Source organism: Pelophylax lessonae, assembly GCF_965119305.1.
Source record: "Pelophylax lessonae genome assembly, chromosome: 1".
NCBI classification, from domain to species: domain Eukaryota; kingdom Metazoa; phylum Chordata; class Amphibia; order Anura; family Ranidae; genus Pelophylax; species Pelophylax lessonae.
The window spans coordinates 804,911,030-804,926,023 of NC_138768.1; the positions used below are offsets into that span (position 1 = coordinate 804,911,030).

The 14,994-nt window shown below is 48.8% G+C and overlaps 1 protein-coding gene across 1 annotated transcript in view; it reads right to left on the reverse strand.

Annotated features, from left to right (window-relative positions):
• HTT (huntingtin) overlaps nt 1-14,994 on the reverse strand; it is a 427,987-nt gene that overhangs the window by 137,552 nt on the left and 275,441 nt on the right. The window contains exon 42 of the mRNA XM_082256463.1: nt 10,959-11,138. Coding sequence (XP_082112589.1) covers nt 10,959-11,138 — 180 coding nt within the window. The remainder of the gene's footprint in view (nt 1-10,958; nt 11,139-14,994) is intronic.

Sequence of the window (14,994 nt, forward strand, 5' to 3'; positions counted from 1 at the left end):
GGACATCCAGAAGCAGTGCCACAAATGAGGGGTGGGATTGACAAAATCAAATCCAATCTAGAAGGCCCAACCGGTGCCAAACTAGAAGTTTTAAAGGCTCATTATAAACAAAGAATGAGACTAAAGAAAAATTTTCCAACGGAAAAAACCCTCGAGGTAGACCACTGGTCTCCTCAAATTGCGGCCTGCAAAACCTTGCGGCCAAACGAGGCATCAGATGATGCCATTACATCAACTTTATAATGTTTAGTAACGGTATGCACTGACGACCAGGTAGCCGCCTTGCACACCTGGACCACTGACGCCTGATGGCGAAAGGCCCATGACGCACTAAGTGCCCGAGTGGAGTGCGCCTTAACAGGGAACGGGGGCTCCCGACCCTTAATAGAATAAGCCTGTACTACCGTCTGTCTGATCCATCTGGAAATGGTCGCGGCAGATGCAGGCAACCCCTTTTTGGGTCCATCTGGGATCACAAAAAGTGAATCCGTCTTGCGAAACGAGTCTGTCGTTTTCAAGTATACCCTGATCGCCCGGACCACATCCAAGGAGTGTAACGCAAACTCCCGAGGATGACTGGGCTTAGGACACAGGGAAGGTAATACAATTTCTTCATTCAGATGAAATTCTGAAACCACTTTTGGTAGGAAGGATGGATTCGGACGAAGAACCACCTTATCTCTATGAACCACCAGATATGGTGAACGACAAGATAATGCGGCCAGTTCTGACACCCTGCGTGCAGAAGTAATAGCCACCAAGAAGGCCACCTTCTGGGACAACGTGGGTAGAGGAATCTCCCTAATATCTTCAAAGGGAGGTTTCTGAAGAACCGACAACACTAAATTAAGATCCCAGGGGGGTAACGGCGCGTGCACTGGCGGAGCCAGATGTCGCACCCCCTGGATGAAATTCCGCACCAAGGAATGAGTAGCCAAAGGCTTCTGAAAGAAGATGGCTAATGCTGAGACCTGACCCTTGATAGTACTCAAGGCCAGTTTCTGCTCAACCCCTTGTTGCAGAAAAGCCAATATTCGACTAATCGAATAAGACCGAGGACGGAACCCCAAAGGTTCACACCATGCAATGTAGGACTTCCATGTGCGATGATAAATCTTTCTGGAAGTCGCTTTCCTTGCTTCGACTAGAGTAGGAATAACTGAAGCTGACAAACCTTTGTCCTTCAGCACCTGGGTCTCAATAGCCCGGCCGTTAAAGCCAGCGATCGTAAAGCAGGATGGAAGATCGGCCCCTGAGACAGTAGATCCTCCCTGAGAGGAAGTCTCCACGGGACGTCCGCCACCAGTCTGACCATGTCGGCGTACCAAGCTCGACGAGGCCAGTCCAGAGCTACCAGGATTACTGGGATTCCTTCCTCCTCTATTCTGCGAAGAAGTCTTGGCAGTAACGGGAGAGGAGGGAAGGCATATATTAGCTGGTATTGCCCCCACGGGGCGATGAGTGCGTCTGCGGTTTCTGCTAGAGGATCGCGGGAGCGAGCCACGAATCTCTGAACTTTCCTGTTGAATCGTGATGCCAACAGATCCACATCCGGGGTGCCCCACCGTAGGCACAACTGGTGGAAAACGTCTGGATGGAGGGACCATTCCCCCTGATTCAGGGTCTGACGGCTGAGATAATCTGCCTGCCAATTCTCCACCCCCGGAATGAACACCGCAGAGATTGCTGGAACAAATCGTTCCGCCCAGCGAAGAATGCAAGCCACTTCTTTGGCCGCTCGGACACTCTTGGTGCCCCCCTGGTGATTGACATAAGCCACGGCCGTGGCATTGTCCGACTGGATCCGAACCGGGCTGCCCTGGAGCTGCTCGGTCCAGTGAATCAGACAAAGTCTGATCGCTCTCAGTTCCAATACATTTATCGGTAACCTGGATTCTTCCGGGGACCAAAGTCCCTGGGCAGATAACTGACCAAGAATTCCTCCCCATCCGGATAGACTGGCATCCGTGGTCACTATCGTCCAATATATTGGCAGAAATGACTTTCCCTGGCTGAGCATTGGAGACCGAAGCCACCAAACCAGAGACTCTCTGGTCTGTTTGCTCAATCGTATCTGATTGTCCAGGGATTCCGGATTCCGATTCCATCTGAGAAGAATCTCTTGCTGAAGAATTCGGGTATGGGACTGGGCAAATGGGACTGCTTCGAATGAAGCCACCATCAACCCCAGAACCCTCATGCAAGTCCGAAGGGAAGACCAGCTGTTGGACAGTAACAACTGGACTGCTGTTTGAATCTTTCGGAGTTTCCCTACCGGAAGGAAAACTCTCGTCCTGACTGTGTCTAGAATTAGACCCAGATATTCGAGCCTCTGGGTGGGAACCAGAAATGACTTTTGCTGGTTCACCAGCCACCCGAATTCCTGTAAAGAAATCATAGTAATTTCTATGTTTTGTAGCAAGGTCTGAGGAGACTCTGCATGAAGCAGAAGATCGTCTAGGTAACCTAGAATCGATATACCTCTTTGGCGCAGAAGTGCCAACATTGGGGCCAACACCTTTGTGAAGACCCGCGGAGCCGTGGCGAGACCGAAAGGTAACGCCACAAACTGATAGTGGTTCTCCTCTACGGAAAAGCGTAGAAAACGCTGATGTCCTGCGAAAATGGGAATGTGAAGATAGGCGTCCTTGATGTCTATGGACGCTAGGACATCCCCTGGATGCAGGAAGGCTGCTACCGTGCGAATGGACTCCATTCTGAATCTTCTTATGTTGACGAAAGAATTGAGTGCTCTTAAGTCCAGAATTGGACGCACTTTGCCCTCTTTCCTGGGTATTGTAAACAGGTTTGAATAAAACCCTTGAAACCGTTCTGTCCAAGGAACGTGGACTACCACTCCTTGTTGTAGTAAATCTGTGACTGCTCTCCGCAGATCTTCTAAACGATCTGCGGATAGTCGGATATTGGAAGGGAAGAATCTCGCCGGTGGGAGAGATCGAAACTCGATCTTGTACCCTGACCTTATGACTTCGCAAACCCATTTGTCCGGGATTCTGGAAAGCCATGGATCCGGGAACCGGCGAAGACGTCCCCCCACCCCAGTTATGGGTGGGGGCGCACCTTCAGGCTTTGGATGGTTTATCTTCAGGTCTGGAGGGGACGGGCTTTTGCTTGCCCGACCAACGACCCCTGACACCTCCTGCAGGAGCTTTGGAGGACTTAGTTTTTTCACCCGCTGGACGAAAAAACCTCTTGTGAGCAGAAAAAGAAGGCCCTCGTCTTTGACGAGTTCCTCTACCTTTAAAATTTTGCGGTAAAAAGGTGCTTTTTCCACCGGTGAGATCCTTAATGATCTCATCTAAGTTGGCTCCAAATAGACGCTCTCCTGAAAAGGGGATATTAGCCAATGCTTTTTTGGAACCTTGGTCGGCTAACCAACCTTTTAGCCACAGTGTACGCCTGAGAACCACTGCTGAGACTGATGCTCGCGCCATTAATGGAGTGGCGTCTAACGCCGCATCACATACAAACTGTAACCCCTGTATCATTTGTTCCAACAAATCTGATACCGCCTGAGGGACTTCTTCTAAGTCCCGGCGTAACCACTTGGTCCATTCAGTTACAGCCTGCGAAACCAGACCAATAGCAATTATTGGTCTGAAAGCTGATCCAATCAAGGAAAACATGGTGCGAGACATAGCTTCTATCTTGCGATCCACTGGATCTTTAAAAGACGGAGCGTCTTCTAAAGGAATAACCGTGGCTTTATTCAATCTAGCAATAGGTGAATCCACCACAGGTGGTTCTGTCCATTTCTTAATAAGGGTTTCCTCAAACGGATAACGCCTGTCAATGTGTTTAGAAATATTAAAAGTGCGTTTTGGCAGACACCATTCCTCTTCGATTGGATTGCCAAAACATTTGGGCAATGGAAAAACCTTCGCCACTTTGATGCGCTTTTTAGTCCCAAAAGGGATCTCAGTTTCAGCTATTTCTGATGGAATACCCTGTAACCTTAAAGTCTCTTGAACAGATACAATGAGTGCGTTTACCAACGCTTCCTCTCGGGCTATGGCGGATGCCGAAACATCCTCCTCACTGTCTGAAGAGACAGGACCCGAGACACCAATACCAGATGAAGTACCTGCAACTGCAGAAATAGGCTCAGAGTCTGAATCCGAGGTTTCAGATAATAAGGGGTTAGGCGGGGGTCGCTTTCTTGCGCCCTGTCCCTGACAAGCCACTTCCACCCGGGACACAAAAGTTTCCATAATAGCTGACAAAGATTCAATTGTCAATGGGGTGCTGGAGGATCCCGCAGACCCCTCGAGGGGATCCGGAGGAGATACATGAGTGGCAGGGTCCATGTTAATACAGGACACCTTTGCCAGCAAACAAAAAAACTTTTTCTTTTTTTTTTTTTGTGCGTCTCCCCCTAGCGCAATAGCGCCCCTTAGAGTACCTGCTTCTCGATCCCAGAGAGAGAGAGAGGGACCCCCAAGGCTCACCAACCGATGCAGTGCAGTTTCCAACAAACTGCAGTCAGCGTCTGTCTTACACAGACTGGAAGGAGCTGTTTGCTTTTTCCCGGGCAGAAGGCGTGGCTCCGCCCCCTGTGTACGCCTTCCGGCGTTCCCAGCCCTCCACGAGGTAGCTGGGCTCACAAAACATGGCCGCCCCCATAGAAGAGACATAAGACTCCAAAAACATGGCGGCCGGCGTGACCTGAGGACATACATGCATTCGGTCTACGGCAAAATGGCGGCGGACCGCCGATATCGTCTTCCCAGCACATCCACCTGCACTCTGCTAAGAGGTGACATATGGATCTACAGAGATACACTGCACATAAGGTAGGATTATACCTCCTATGTCTGCTGTAATGTTACAGTCTGCTGGGTAGAGTGTTAGCTCTTGAACCAAGTCCACTTCCCACAAACACATGCTGTATTACAAGGGGGACTTGTAAGTATCAGATATATACTGACCATATATGGAGGGGCCCATAATATATACTGCCTCATAATGAGGAAAAAAGGGAACGTTTACTCACCATACCGAACCGACGGGCACCCTCTCTTCACAATACCCTCTCCACCGGGGTGGGGGTTTGTGGACGCCTCGACTCTCTGGTACCTGGCGTCCAAGCGAGACTTTTAACTCGCAAAGTCAGTCCCTTTACTGGGACTCCGTCGCGGCCGACCCAGCGCACTGGTCTGCACGCGCTCGTAGGCAGAAACCGGGGTGACCACTGGATCTCAACATCCAGCCCGTCGCCCGGCCCCGCATACTTACTTGAATATGTCGCGGCCGACCAAGCGCAATGCCATGGTCTGCGCGCGCTCGTAGGCCGGCTGGGGTGACCACAAGTGTCGCCCAGTCCGGCATTTTTGCTTGAAGATCTCACAGGAAAAAAACACTGGAGAAAACTACCTAAAAAATGTCTTTTTCTTAAAGAAAAAAAGTCTTGCCAGGACCAAAAGATCCCAGCAAGGAACTTAGGTCCTTACTCCTGACTAGACAGAAAAAAACTGATTCCCTGTAGCAGAGAGAGGGAGGATATACCCTCAGGGACTGCCCCTAAGGTGGAGCCAGAACGTTTTGTCATTCTGCCTAGTCCTACTCCTGCGGAGACAACATAACCCAGCTCTTGAGAATCAAGAAGACTACGTCTGTCAATGAGCGATAGAGAAATACAGTTTTCTCTTCCGTTCATTGACTGACACAGCTCCATAGCTTCTAGACCATTGGGATGTCCCAAAGCAGTGTCGACATGAGAAGTGGGAAGAACAAAGCAATAAACCTACTTCCCAAAGGCTAAACGTAGCCAACCAGGTAAAATAGGAGCTCAACCAGGAAACGACTAGAGCTCACCTGACAAAACACCCTCAAAGAGGACTAATCCTCTCCAACAGCGGCCTGCAAAACCTTGCTGCCAAAGGCAGCATCCGCAGATGCCAACACATCCACCTTATAAAATTTTGTGAAAGTGTGCACAGACAACTAGGTGGCCGCCTTCCAAACCTGCACCACTGACGCCTGATGACGGAAGGCCCAAGAGGCACTAACCGCCCTCGTAGAAAGCACCTTAACAGGGAAAGGAGGATCCCGACCCTTAATGGAATAGGCGTGCACCACCATCTGCCTGATCCATATGGAAATGGTCGCAGCAGACGAGGACAGCCCCTTACGGGGTCCATCCGTAGGGACAAACAAGGAAATCTGATTTTCAAAATGACTCAGTTGCCAAGTACACCCTGATTGCCCTAGCCCCATTCAAAGAATGTAAGGCAATCTCTTTAGGTGGCTTAGGCTAAGGGCACAAGGAAGGCAATGCAAGGTCTTCATTTAAATGGAAATCAGAGACTACCTTAGGAAGTAACGACTGGCAGGGACGAAGCACCACTTTATCTCCGTGCACCACCAAGTAAGGTGAACGACAAGACAAGGCTGTTCGCTCCTACACCCTAGATGCAGAAGAAAAAGCCACCAAGAAGGCTACCTTCTGGGACAAAGTAAACTGAGAAATCTCGCAAATATTTACCAATGGCGGTTACTGAAGAACCAACAGCACCAAGTTGAGATCCCACGAGGGCAATGAAGACCACACTGGGGGAGCCAAGTGGCGAACCCCCTAAAAGGTGCGAACCAAAGAATGTGTAGCCAAAAGACGTTGAAAAAAAAAACGCTAAGGCCCTGGCCCTTGATGGTACTAGAGGCCAGATGCTGCTCAACACCTCGTTGGAGGAAACCCAAACTTTGAGTCCCCGAAAAGGAGTTGGGGTGAACCCCAAAAGATTCACACCTGCAAAGTACGCTCCTCAAACGCAATGGTGAATCTTTCTAGTAGATTTACTAGCTTGCAACAGCGTGGGAATCACCGATTCAGACAACCCTCTATCCTTCAGTACCAGGCTTCCGACAGCCAAGCCGTTAAGCCTGCGACTCTAAGGCAAGACGGAAGATTGGCCCAAGGGCAAACAGATCTCCTCTAAGAGGAAGTCTCCAAGGACCGTATCAGATCTGCGTACCAAGACCGGCGATGCCAGTCTGGAGCCACTAGGATGGCCATAATCCCTTCCTTCTGCCTCAAACCTATGCAGGAGTCTTGGCAGAAGTTCTAGAAGATGAAAGACGTATAGCAGACGATACTGGCCCCAAAGGAGCCACCAGGGCATCTTTGGCGTTGGCCAGAGGATCCAGAGACCATGCCACAAACCTAAACACCTTCCTGTTGAGACGAGAGACCAACAGGACCACCTCGGGAGTTCCCCACCGGAGACACAACTGTTGAAACACCTCTGGAGGAAATGTCCAGTATATCAATCCAGACCCCCTGCGCACAATCCGTGCCAAAAAAAAACATCCCGCTCGGACAGGCTGGCATCCGTGGTGACCACCGTCCAGTACAGGGGAAGGAAGATTTTCTGCGTCAAAGCGCCGAAGAGCGAAGCCACTGAATCAGAGACCCTCTTGTACCCTGGCACAACATGATCAGATTGTCTAGAGATTGTGGACTACTGGACAACAGGAGCCAAATTCATCCTGCAGATTTTGTAACTTGTCCCATGGGAGGAACACCCTGGCTGAGGCCAAGTCCAGAGCAGACCCAGAGCCAATACCTGGAAATTTAATTTCCAACCGAACTCCTGCCGAGTCTGCACAGTAATCTCCCAGTTTTCCATCAGCAGTTGGAGACTCTGCTCGCAGAAGAAGATCATCCAGGTACTTCAGTACCACAATCCCCTGCTGCCCCCAAAATGCCAACACCTGGGCCAACACTTTGTGCACCTTAATACAAATTATTTGGATTTGGACTTTATCATTTTATGGTTTATTATTAATGTTGATTGATTTATCACTACACATTGAATGGACTATTATTTTTAAGTTATTTTTGAAGTGATTTATTTTCATGTTTATTTATTAATTGTATCCACTGTGAATTTTTAGCACATATTTTAAATTTCCACTAGGGATTAGCAAGCGCTAGAGGTATCACTATTGTGAATACTTTTTCTTCCAACACTTTGTTAAGACTCGAGGCAAGACCTCTTGATAATGCTCCTCACCCACGGCAAGAGGAGGCGCGGATGACCGACATATATTGGAACATGAAGGTAAACGTCCCTGATATCGGTAGAGACCAGAAGATCCCGATGTAGGGATGCCACTACATACGAATGGACTTCGTTCGGAACATCTAAACCCGCACAAGCGGTTCAGAGCTTTGAGGTCCAAAACTGGACGTACCTCACTTTCCTTCCTGGGACCTGTAAACATGTTTAAATAAAACCCATAAAAAAACGCTCTGATTCGGAGACCGGAACAATCACCCCTTGTAGCAGCGAGTCTTGCATCTCCCGAAGAGACCTTGCAGGTGGTCTGGGGATAAACGCAGGTAGGGAGGAAATAACCTCTCTGGAGAAATTGCCCGAAACTCTATCTTGTAGCCTGACTAAAGCAGCTCGTGGACCCACCTGTTTTGAATCAGGGAGGTCCACGGGTCCGGAAGGACCCACTCTCAGCTTACCAGACCAGGTCCTATTGGAACCTCCGGAGGAGGTCCTTACAGAAGTAGAACCCTTGTCTTAAAATCCTGCTTAATATCATCTAGGGAGGATCCGGAATTAGGGTGGATTTATTTAGCCTGGAGAACTGAGAGTCCACCACAGGTGAAACTGCCCAATTATTCAACAGATGCTCCTCAAGGGATACCGTCGAAACAATTAGGCACTGGCATATAACATTTCGGACAACTCCACTGACTCGCGGCAATTTTTTGTCACAGTAGGCAGGAGAATCTTCGCCACTTTCGAGGATCTGCAGGCCCCAAGGGGACCGGCGTCTCTGACGCAGCAGTAGCTGCATCCCCCAAGTTTAAAATTTCAAACACCGATACAATCAGTGCATCCACCAGCGCCTTTTCATGCGCATATGCAGTAAAAGAGGAATCATCCTCACTATCAGAGCACTCTAAGTGAGTGGATGCAGACCCAGTAGGGTCGCTATATACCAAGCTCACCCTGAAAACATAACAAGCAGGGGAGGCCGCTGACCTCAATCTGGAGACGTCTGCCAAAGGTCTACAAAAGGACTTCGCAAAACAGCAAGAGGATTGCCCTCCATAGAGGACATAATAGGACATAGCCCCCTTGAGGCGAGGGGGGGGGGGGGAAGAGTACCCTTGCCCACTCAATAATGGCTGCTACATGGTCACTAAAATGAAGCGCCCTCACAGTGCCACCCGATTCAAGGGGGCGTCAGCCTGACCATATGGGCCCAGCATGTCGCAGGCCGCGGCCCAAATTTCAGTGGAGGCTCAGCTGCATTTGCCCGGATTCACAGTCCGGCAGATACCCAGGGAGAGAGTTGGGGGCTTCAGTGGAAACTCCGTGAGGCCGCCCCCCCAATGGCGGCACCCAAAGCGGCCGCGTGGCCCAGTAGGCTGCAAGCTAAACTTTTCAGGGTACCCAGCCACCAGGACACGAGCCCCAGCGGAGCCGAGAAGAGTGGCGGTTGCCTGTCAGCAGCTCGGACAGCTTGGTCCATCAGCCGCGGTGACCCACAGTGAGTGTTTGAAGGGGCTGGGGGGGATAAAGGGGAACCCGGGGGTTCCTCTTATCAGGGAGGATCCCACACCCACCCCGAAAGACCACCAAGGGGGAGGGGGGGACACTATTTACCACACCTTGGAACCAGACGGGCACCACTCCAGGCAGAGCACCGCACTATCTTGGAAAGGGGGTGCTGTGGACCAGAGGCACGCTGCGACTCAAGTCGTGACCAGGGCTACGCGTCCTCGCAAATCCTTTACTTGTCGGCCAGCCCCCGTCCGGTGGGGCAATGTCGCGGCCGACCTAGCATGAAGCTGAGGTCGGGTTGCACTCGCTGGCCAGACTGGGGAGACCGTAAGGATCTAGAATATCCAGTCCTTCGCCCAGTCCAGCAGTTGATTGCAGTTCTCACAGGAACAGAAAATAATAAAAGAAGCAAATATTTCCATTTAAAAAGGAAAAAAATACTAGGACCAGAGATCCCAGTAAGGAACTAGATCCTTACTCCAGACTACGCAGAAAAACAACTGAAGACTTGTAGCAGGAAGTGTGAGTATACTCCCTGGGACTGCCCTATAGGCGTAGTCAAACTTTTTTCCGCCTAGTGTCCTACTCCTATAGGGGTCAGCATAAACCCAAGGGTCAAGAATATATGGAGCTCTATCTGTCAATGAATGAAAGAGAAACACAATTTTTTACTTTCTGTTTTCATCAATTTAGGTAAATATGTATTCTGCTACATATTTTTGATAAAAAAAAAAGTCCCAAAAAGTGAATATTAATTGGTTTGTGCAAAAGTTATAGCGTTATACAAACTATTCAATATTTTTATGGAATTTTTATTTATTTTTTAATTTTTTACTAGTAATGGCAGCGATCAGCAATTTTTAGCGGGACTGCAACATTGCCGCAGACAAATCGGACATCTGAAACTTTTTGGGGACCAGTGACACTAATACAGCGATCAGTGCTTAAAAAAAAAAAAAAAAATGCACTGTCACTGCACTAATGACACTGGCAGGAAGGGGGTTAACATCAGGCGCAATCAAAGGGTTAAGTGTGTCCCTAGGGGGTGCTTACTAACTGTAGGGGGGTTGCACTGATAGGGAAAAGACAGATCTGGGTTCCTGCCTAGCAAGAACACAAGATCTCAATCTTGTCGCCTTGCAAAATGGCGATCTACCTTGTTTACATAGGCAAATCGCCGTTCTGCCTCTCCCGGGGATGTTCGCGGGTGGCTGGCGGACAGGTCCTGTTGATTAACATCCCTGCTAACCAATCATGGCTCGACGATGCCATCTAGGGGCTATTGAATACACGGCAGTTATTACACGGCGGCCAGTCAGTGGTTAAACCTACACTTTTTATGCACATCGTTTTTACATTACTAATAATTGTTTATAGAAAACTACAAAAAAAAGGCATAAAGGTGGAGCTCACCGTTGCTAGATTCTCACAGCGAGAATGTATGGCCTGGATGAAGAGACCACTGGCAGCTGAGTTTCTGTGTATTGCACTAATAAAATCCTGCACCGGAGGTTCATGCGACAGGTAGATGAGATCCTGAACGTGATTGACTATTAGCCAGGTAAGATGCTCTGAATCATGCAAGTTCTGACACTACATCACAAAAAAAGAAAGAAAATGTCAGCAGCTGAAGATTACACAAATGCAGAGTTAAATTGGATGCAATGTTAATAGTTATGGACATCATGAGCCTCAATTCTGTACCAACATACCAATTATGCATACATAGGCTCCTTTTTGATAGGACTTTTCAGGCACATTCAATGAATAGCACAAAAGAAAACATTTTAACAGTTTAATTTAAATTTCTTAAAATTAAGTATTAAATAAAATGTAAAAAATAAGAAAAAACCTGAGGCTGGTACCTCTATCCATGTCCATTCTGTTGCTAACAATGGTCAGAGTTCATAACCATCTTTTTAATCCCAGGTCTAACATACCATACAATCTATTCTTCACATATTGACATTTTTTTAGACGTACAATTTCTCTCCAACAGTTTCAAAAGAGTGTTGGTTTAAATGGTGGGTATAAATCTCAGGCAATAATAAAATAAATGGATTTTTGTAAGAACTTACCGTAAAATCCTTTTCTCTTAAGCTCATTGACAGACGTAGTCTTCTTGATTCTCAAGAGCTGGGTTATGTTGTCTCTGCAGGAGTAGGACTAGGCAGAATGAAAAAACGTTCTGGCTCCACCCTAGGGGCAGTCCCTGAGGGTATATCCTCCCTCTCTCTGCTACAGGGAATCAGTTCTGTTTAAAGCAGTACAGAGAATTTAACCCAACCCAACTCAATGATAGAGGGGCGGGTACTACGTCTGTCAATGAGCTTAAGAGAAAAGGATTTTACGGTAAGTTCTTACAAAAATCCATTTTTCTCTATCGCTCATTGACAGACGTAGTCTTCTTGATTCTCAAGAGCTGGGACATCCAGAAGCAGTGCCACAAATGAGGGGTGGGATTGACAAAATCAAATCCAATCTAGAAGGCCCAACCGGTGCCAAACTAGAAGTTTTAAAGGCTCATTATAAACAAAGAATGAGGCTAAAGAAAAAATTTTCCAACGGAAAAAAACCCTCGAGGTAGACCACTGGTCTCCTCAAATTGCGGCCTGCAAAACCTTGCGGCCAAATGAGGCATCAGACGATGCCATTACATCAACTTTATAATGTTTAGAGAAGGTATGCACCGACGACCAGGTAGCCGCCTTGCACACCTGGACCACTGACGCCTGATGGCGAAAGGCCCATGACGCACTAAGTGCCCGAGTGGAGTGCGCCTTAACAGGGAACGGGGGCTCCCGACCCTTAATAGAATAAGCCTGCACTACCGTCTGTCTGATCCATCTGGAAATGGTCGCGGCAGATGCAGGCAACCCCTTTTTGGGTCCATCTGGGATCACAAAAAGTGAATCCGTCTTGCGAAACGAGTCTGTCGTTTTCAAGTATACCCTGATCGCCCGGACCACATCCAAGGAGTGCAAAGCAAATTCCCGAGGATGACTGGGCTTAGGACACAGGGAAGGTAATACAATTTCTTCATTCAGATGAAATTCTGAAACCACTTTTGGTAGGAAGGATGGATTCGGACGAAGAACCACCTTATCTCTATGAACCACCAGATATGGTGAACGACAAGATAATGCGGCCAGTTCTGACACCCTGCGTGCAGAAGTAATAGCCACCAAGAAGGCCACCTTCTGGGACAACGTGGGTAGAGGAATCTCCCTAATATCTTCAAAGGGAGGTTTCTGAAGAACCGACAACACTAAATTAAGATCCCAGGGGGGTAACGGCGCGTGGACTGGCGGAGCCAGATGTCGCACCCCATGGATGAAATTCCGCACCAAGGAATGAGTAGCCAAAGGCTTCTGAAAGAAGATGGCTAATGCTGAGACCTGACCCTTGATAGTACTCAAGGCCAGTTTCTGCTCAACCCCTTGTTGCAGAAAAGCCAATATTCGACTAATCGAATAAGCCCGAGGACGGAACCCCAAAGGTTCACACCATGCAATGTAGGACTTCCATGTGCGATGATAAATCTTTCTGGAAGTCGCTTTCCTTGCTTCAACTAGAGTAGGAATAACTGAAGCTGACAAACCTTTGTCCTTCAGCACCTGGGTCTCAATAGCCAGGCCGTTAAAGCCAGCGATCGTAAAGCAGGATGGAAGATCGGTCCCTGAGACAGTAGATCCTCCCTGAGAGGAAGTCTCCATGGGACGTCCGCCACCAGTCTGACCATGTCGGCGTACCAAGCTCGACGAGGCCAGTCCGGAGCTACCAGGATTACTGGGATTCCTTCCTCCTCTACCCTGCGAAGAAGTCTTGGCAGTAACGCGAGAGGAGGGAAGGCATATATTAGCTGGTATTGCCCCCACGGGGCGATCAGTGCGTCTGCGGTTTCTGCTAGAGGATCGCGGGAGCGAGCCACGAATCTCTGAACTTTCCTGTTGAATCGTGATGCCAACAGATCCACATCCGGGGTGCCCCACCGTAGGCACAACTGGTGGAAAATGTCTGGATGGAGGGACCATTCCCCCTGATCCAGGGTCTGACGGCTGAGATAATCTGCCTGCCAATTCTCCACCCCCGGAATGAACACCGCAGAGATTGCTGGAACAAATCGTTCCGCCCAGCGAAGAATGCAAGCCACTTCTTTGGCCGCTCGGACACTCTTGGTGCCCCCCTGATGATTGACATAAGCCACTGCTGTGGCATTGTCCGACTGGATCCGAACCGGGCTGCCCTGGAGCTGCTCGGTCCAGTGAATCAGACAAAGTCTGATCGCTCTCAGTTCCAATACATTTATCGGTAACCTGGATTCTTCCGGGGACCAAAGTCCCTGGACAGATAACTGACCAAGAATTCCTCCCCATCCGGATAGACTGGCATCCGTGGTCACTATCGTCCAATATATTGGCAGAAATGACTTTCCCTGGCTGAGCATTGGAGACCGAAGCCACCAAACCAGAGACTCTCTGGTCTGTTTGCTCAATCGTATCTGATTGTCCAGGGATTTCGGATTCCGATTCCATCTTAGAAGAATCTCTTGCTGAAGAATTCGGGTATGGGACTGGGCAAATGGGACTGCTTCGAATGAAGCCACCATCAACCCCAGAACCCTCATGCACGTCCGAAGGGAAGACCAGCTGTTGGACAGTAACAACTGGACTGCTGATTGAATCTTTCGAAGTTTCCCTACCGGAAGGAAAACTCTCGTCCTGACTGTGTCTAGAATTAGACCCAGATATTCGAGCCTCTGGGTGGGAACCAGAAATGACTTTTGCTGGTTCACCAGCCACCCGAATTCCTGTAAAGAAATCATAGTAATTTCTATGTTTTGTAGCAAGGTCTGAGGAGACTCTGCATGAAGCAGAAGATCGTCTAGGTAACCTAGAATCGATATACCTCTTTGGCGCAGAAGTGCCAACATTGGGGCCAACACCTTTGTGAAGACCCGCGGAGCCGTGGCGAGACCGAAAGGTAACGCCACAAACTGATAGTGGTTCTCCTCTACGGAAAAGCGTAGAAAACGCTGATGTCCTGCGAAAATGGGAATGTGAAGATAGGCGTCCTTGATGTCTATGGACGCTAGGACATCCCCTGGATGCAGGAAGGCTGCTACCGTGCGAATGGACTCCATTCTGAATCTTCTTATGTTGACGAAAGAATTGAGTGCTCTTAAGTCCAGAATTGGACGCACTTTGCCCTCTTTCCTGGGTATTGTAAACAGGTTTGAATAAAACCCTTGAAACCGTTCTGTCCAAGGAACGTGGACTACCACTCCTAGTTGTAGTAGATCTGTGACTGCTCTCAGATCTTCTAAACGATCCGGAGATAGTCGGATATTGGAAGGGAAGAATCGCGCCGGTGGGAGAGATCGAAACTCGATCTTGTACCCTGACTTTATGACTTCGCAAACCCATTTGTCCGGGATTCTGGAAAGCCA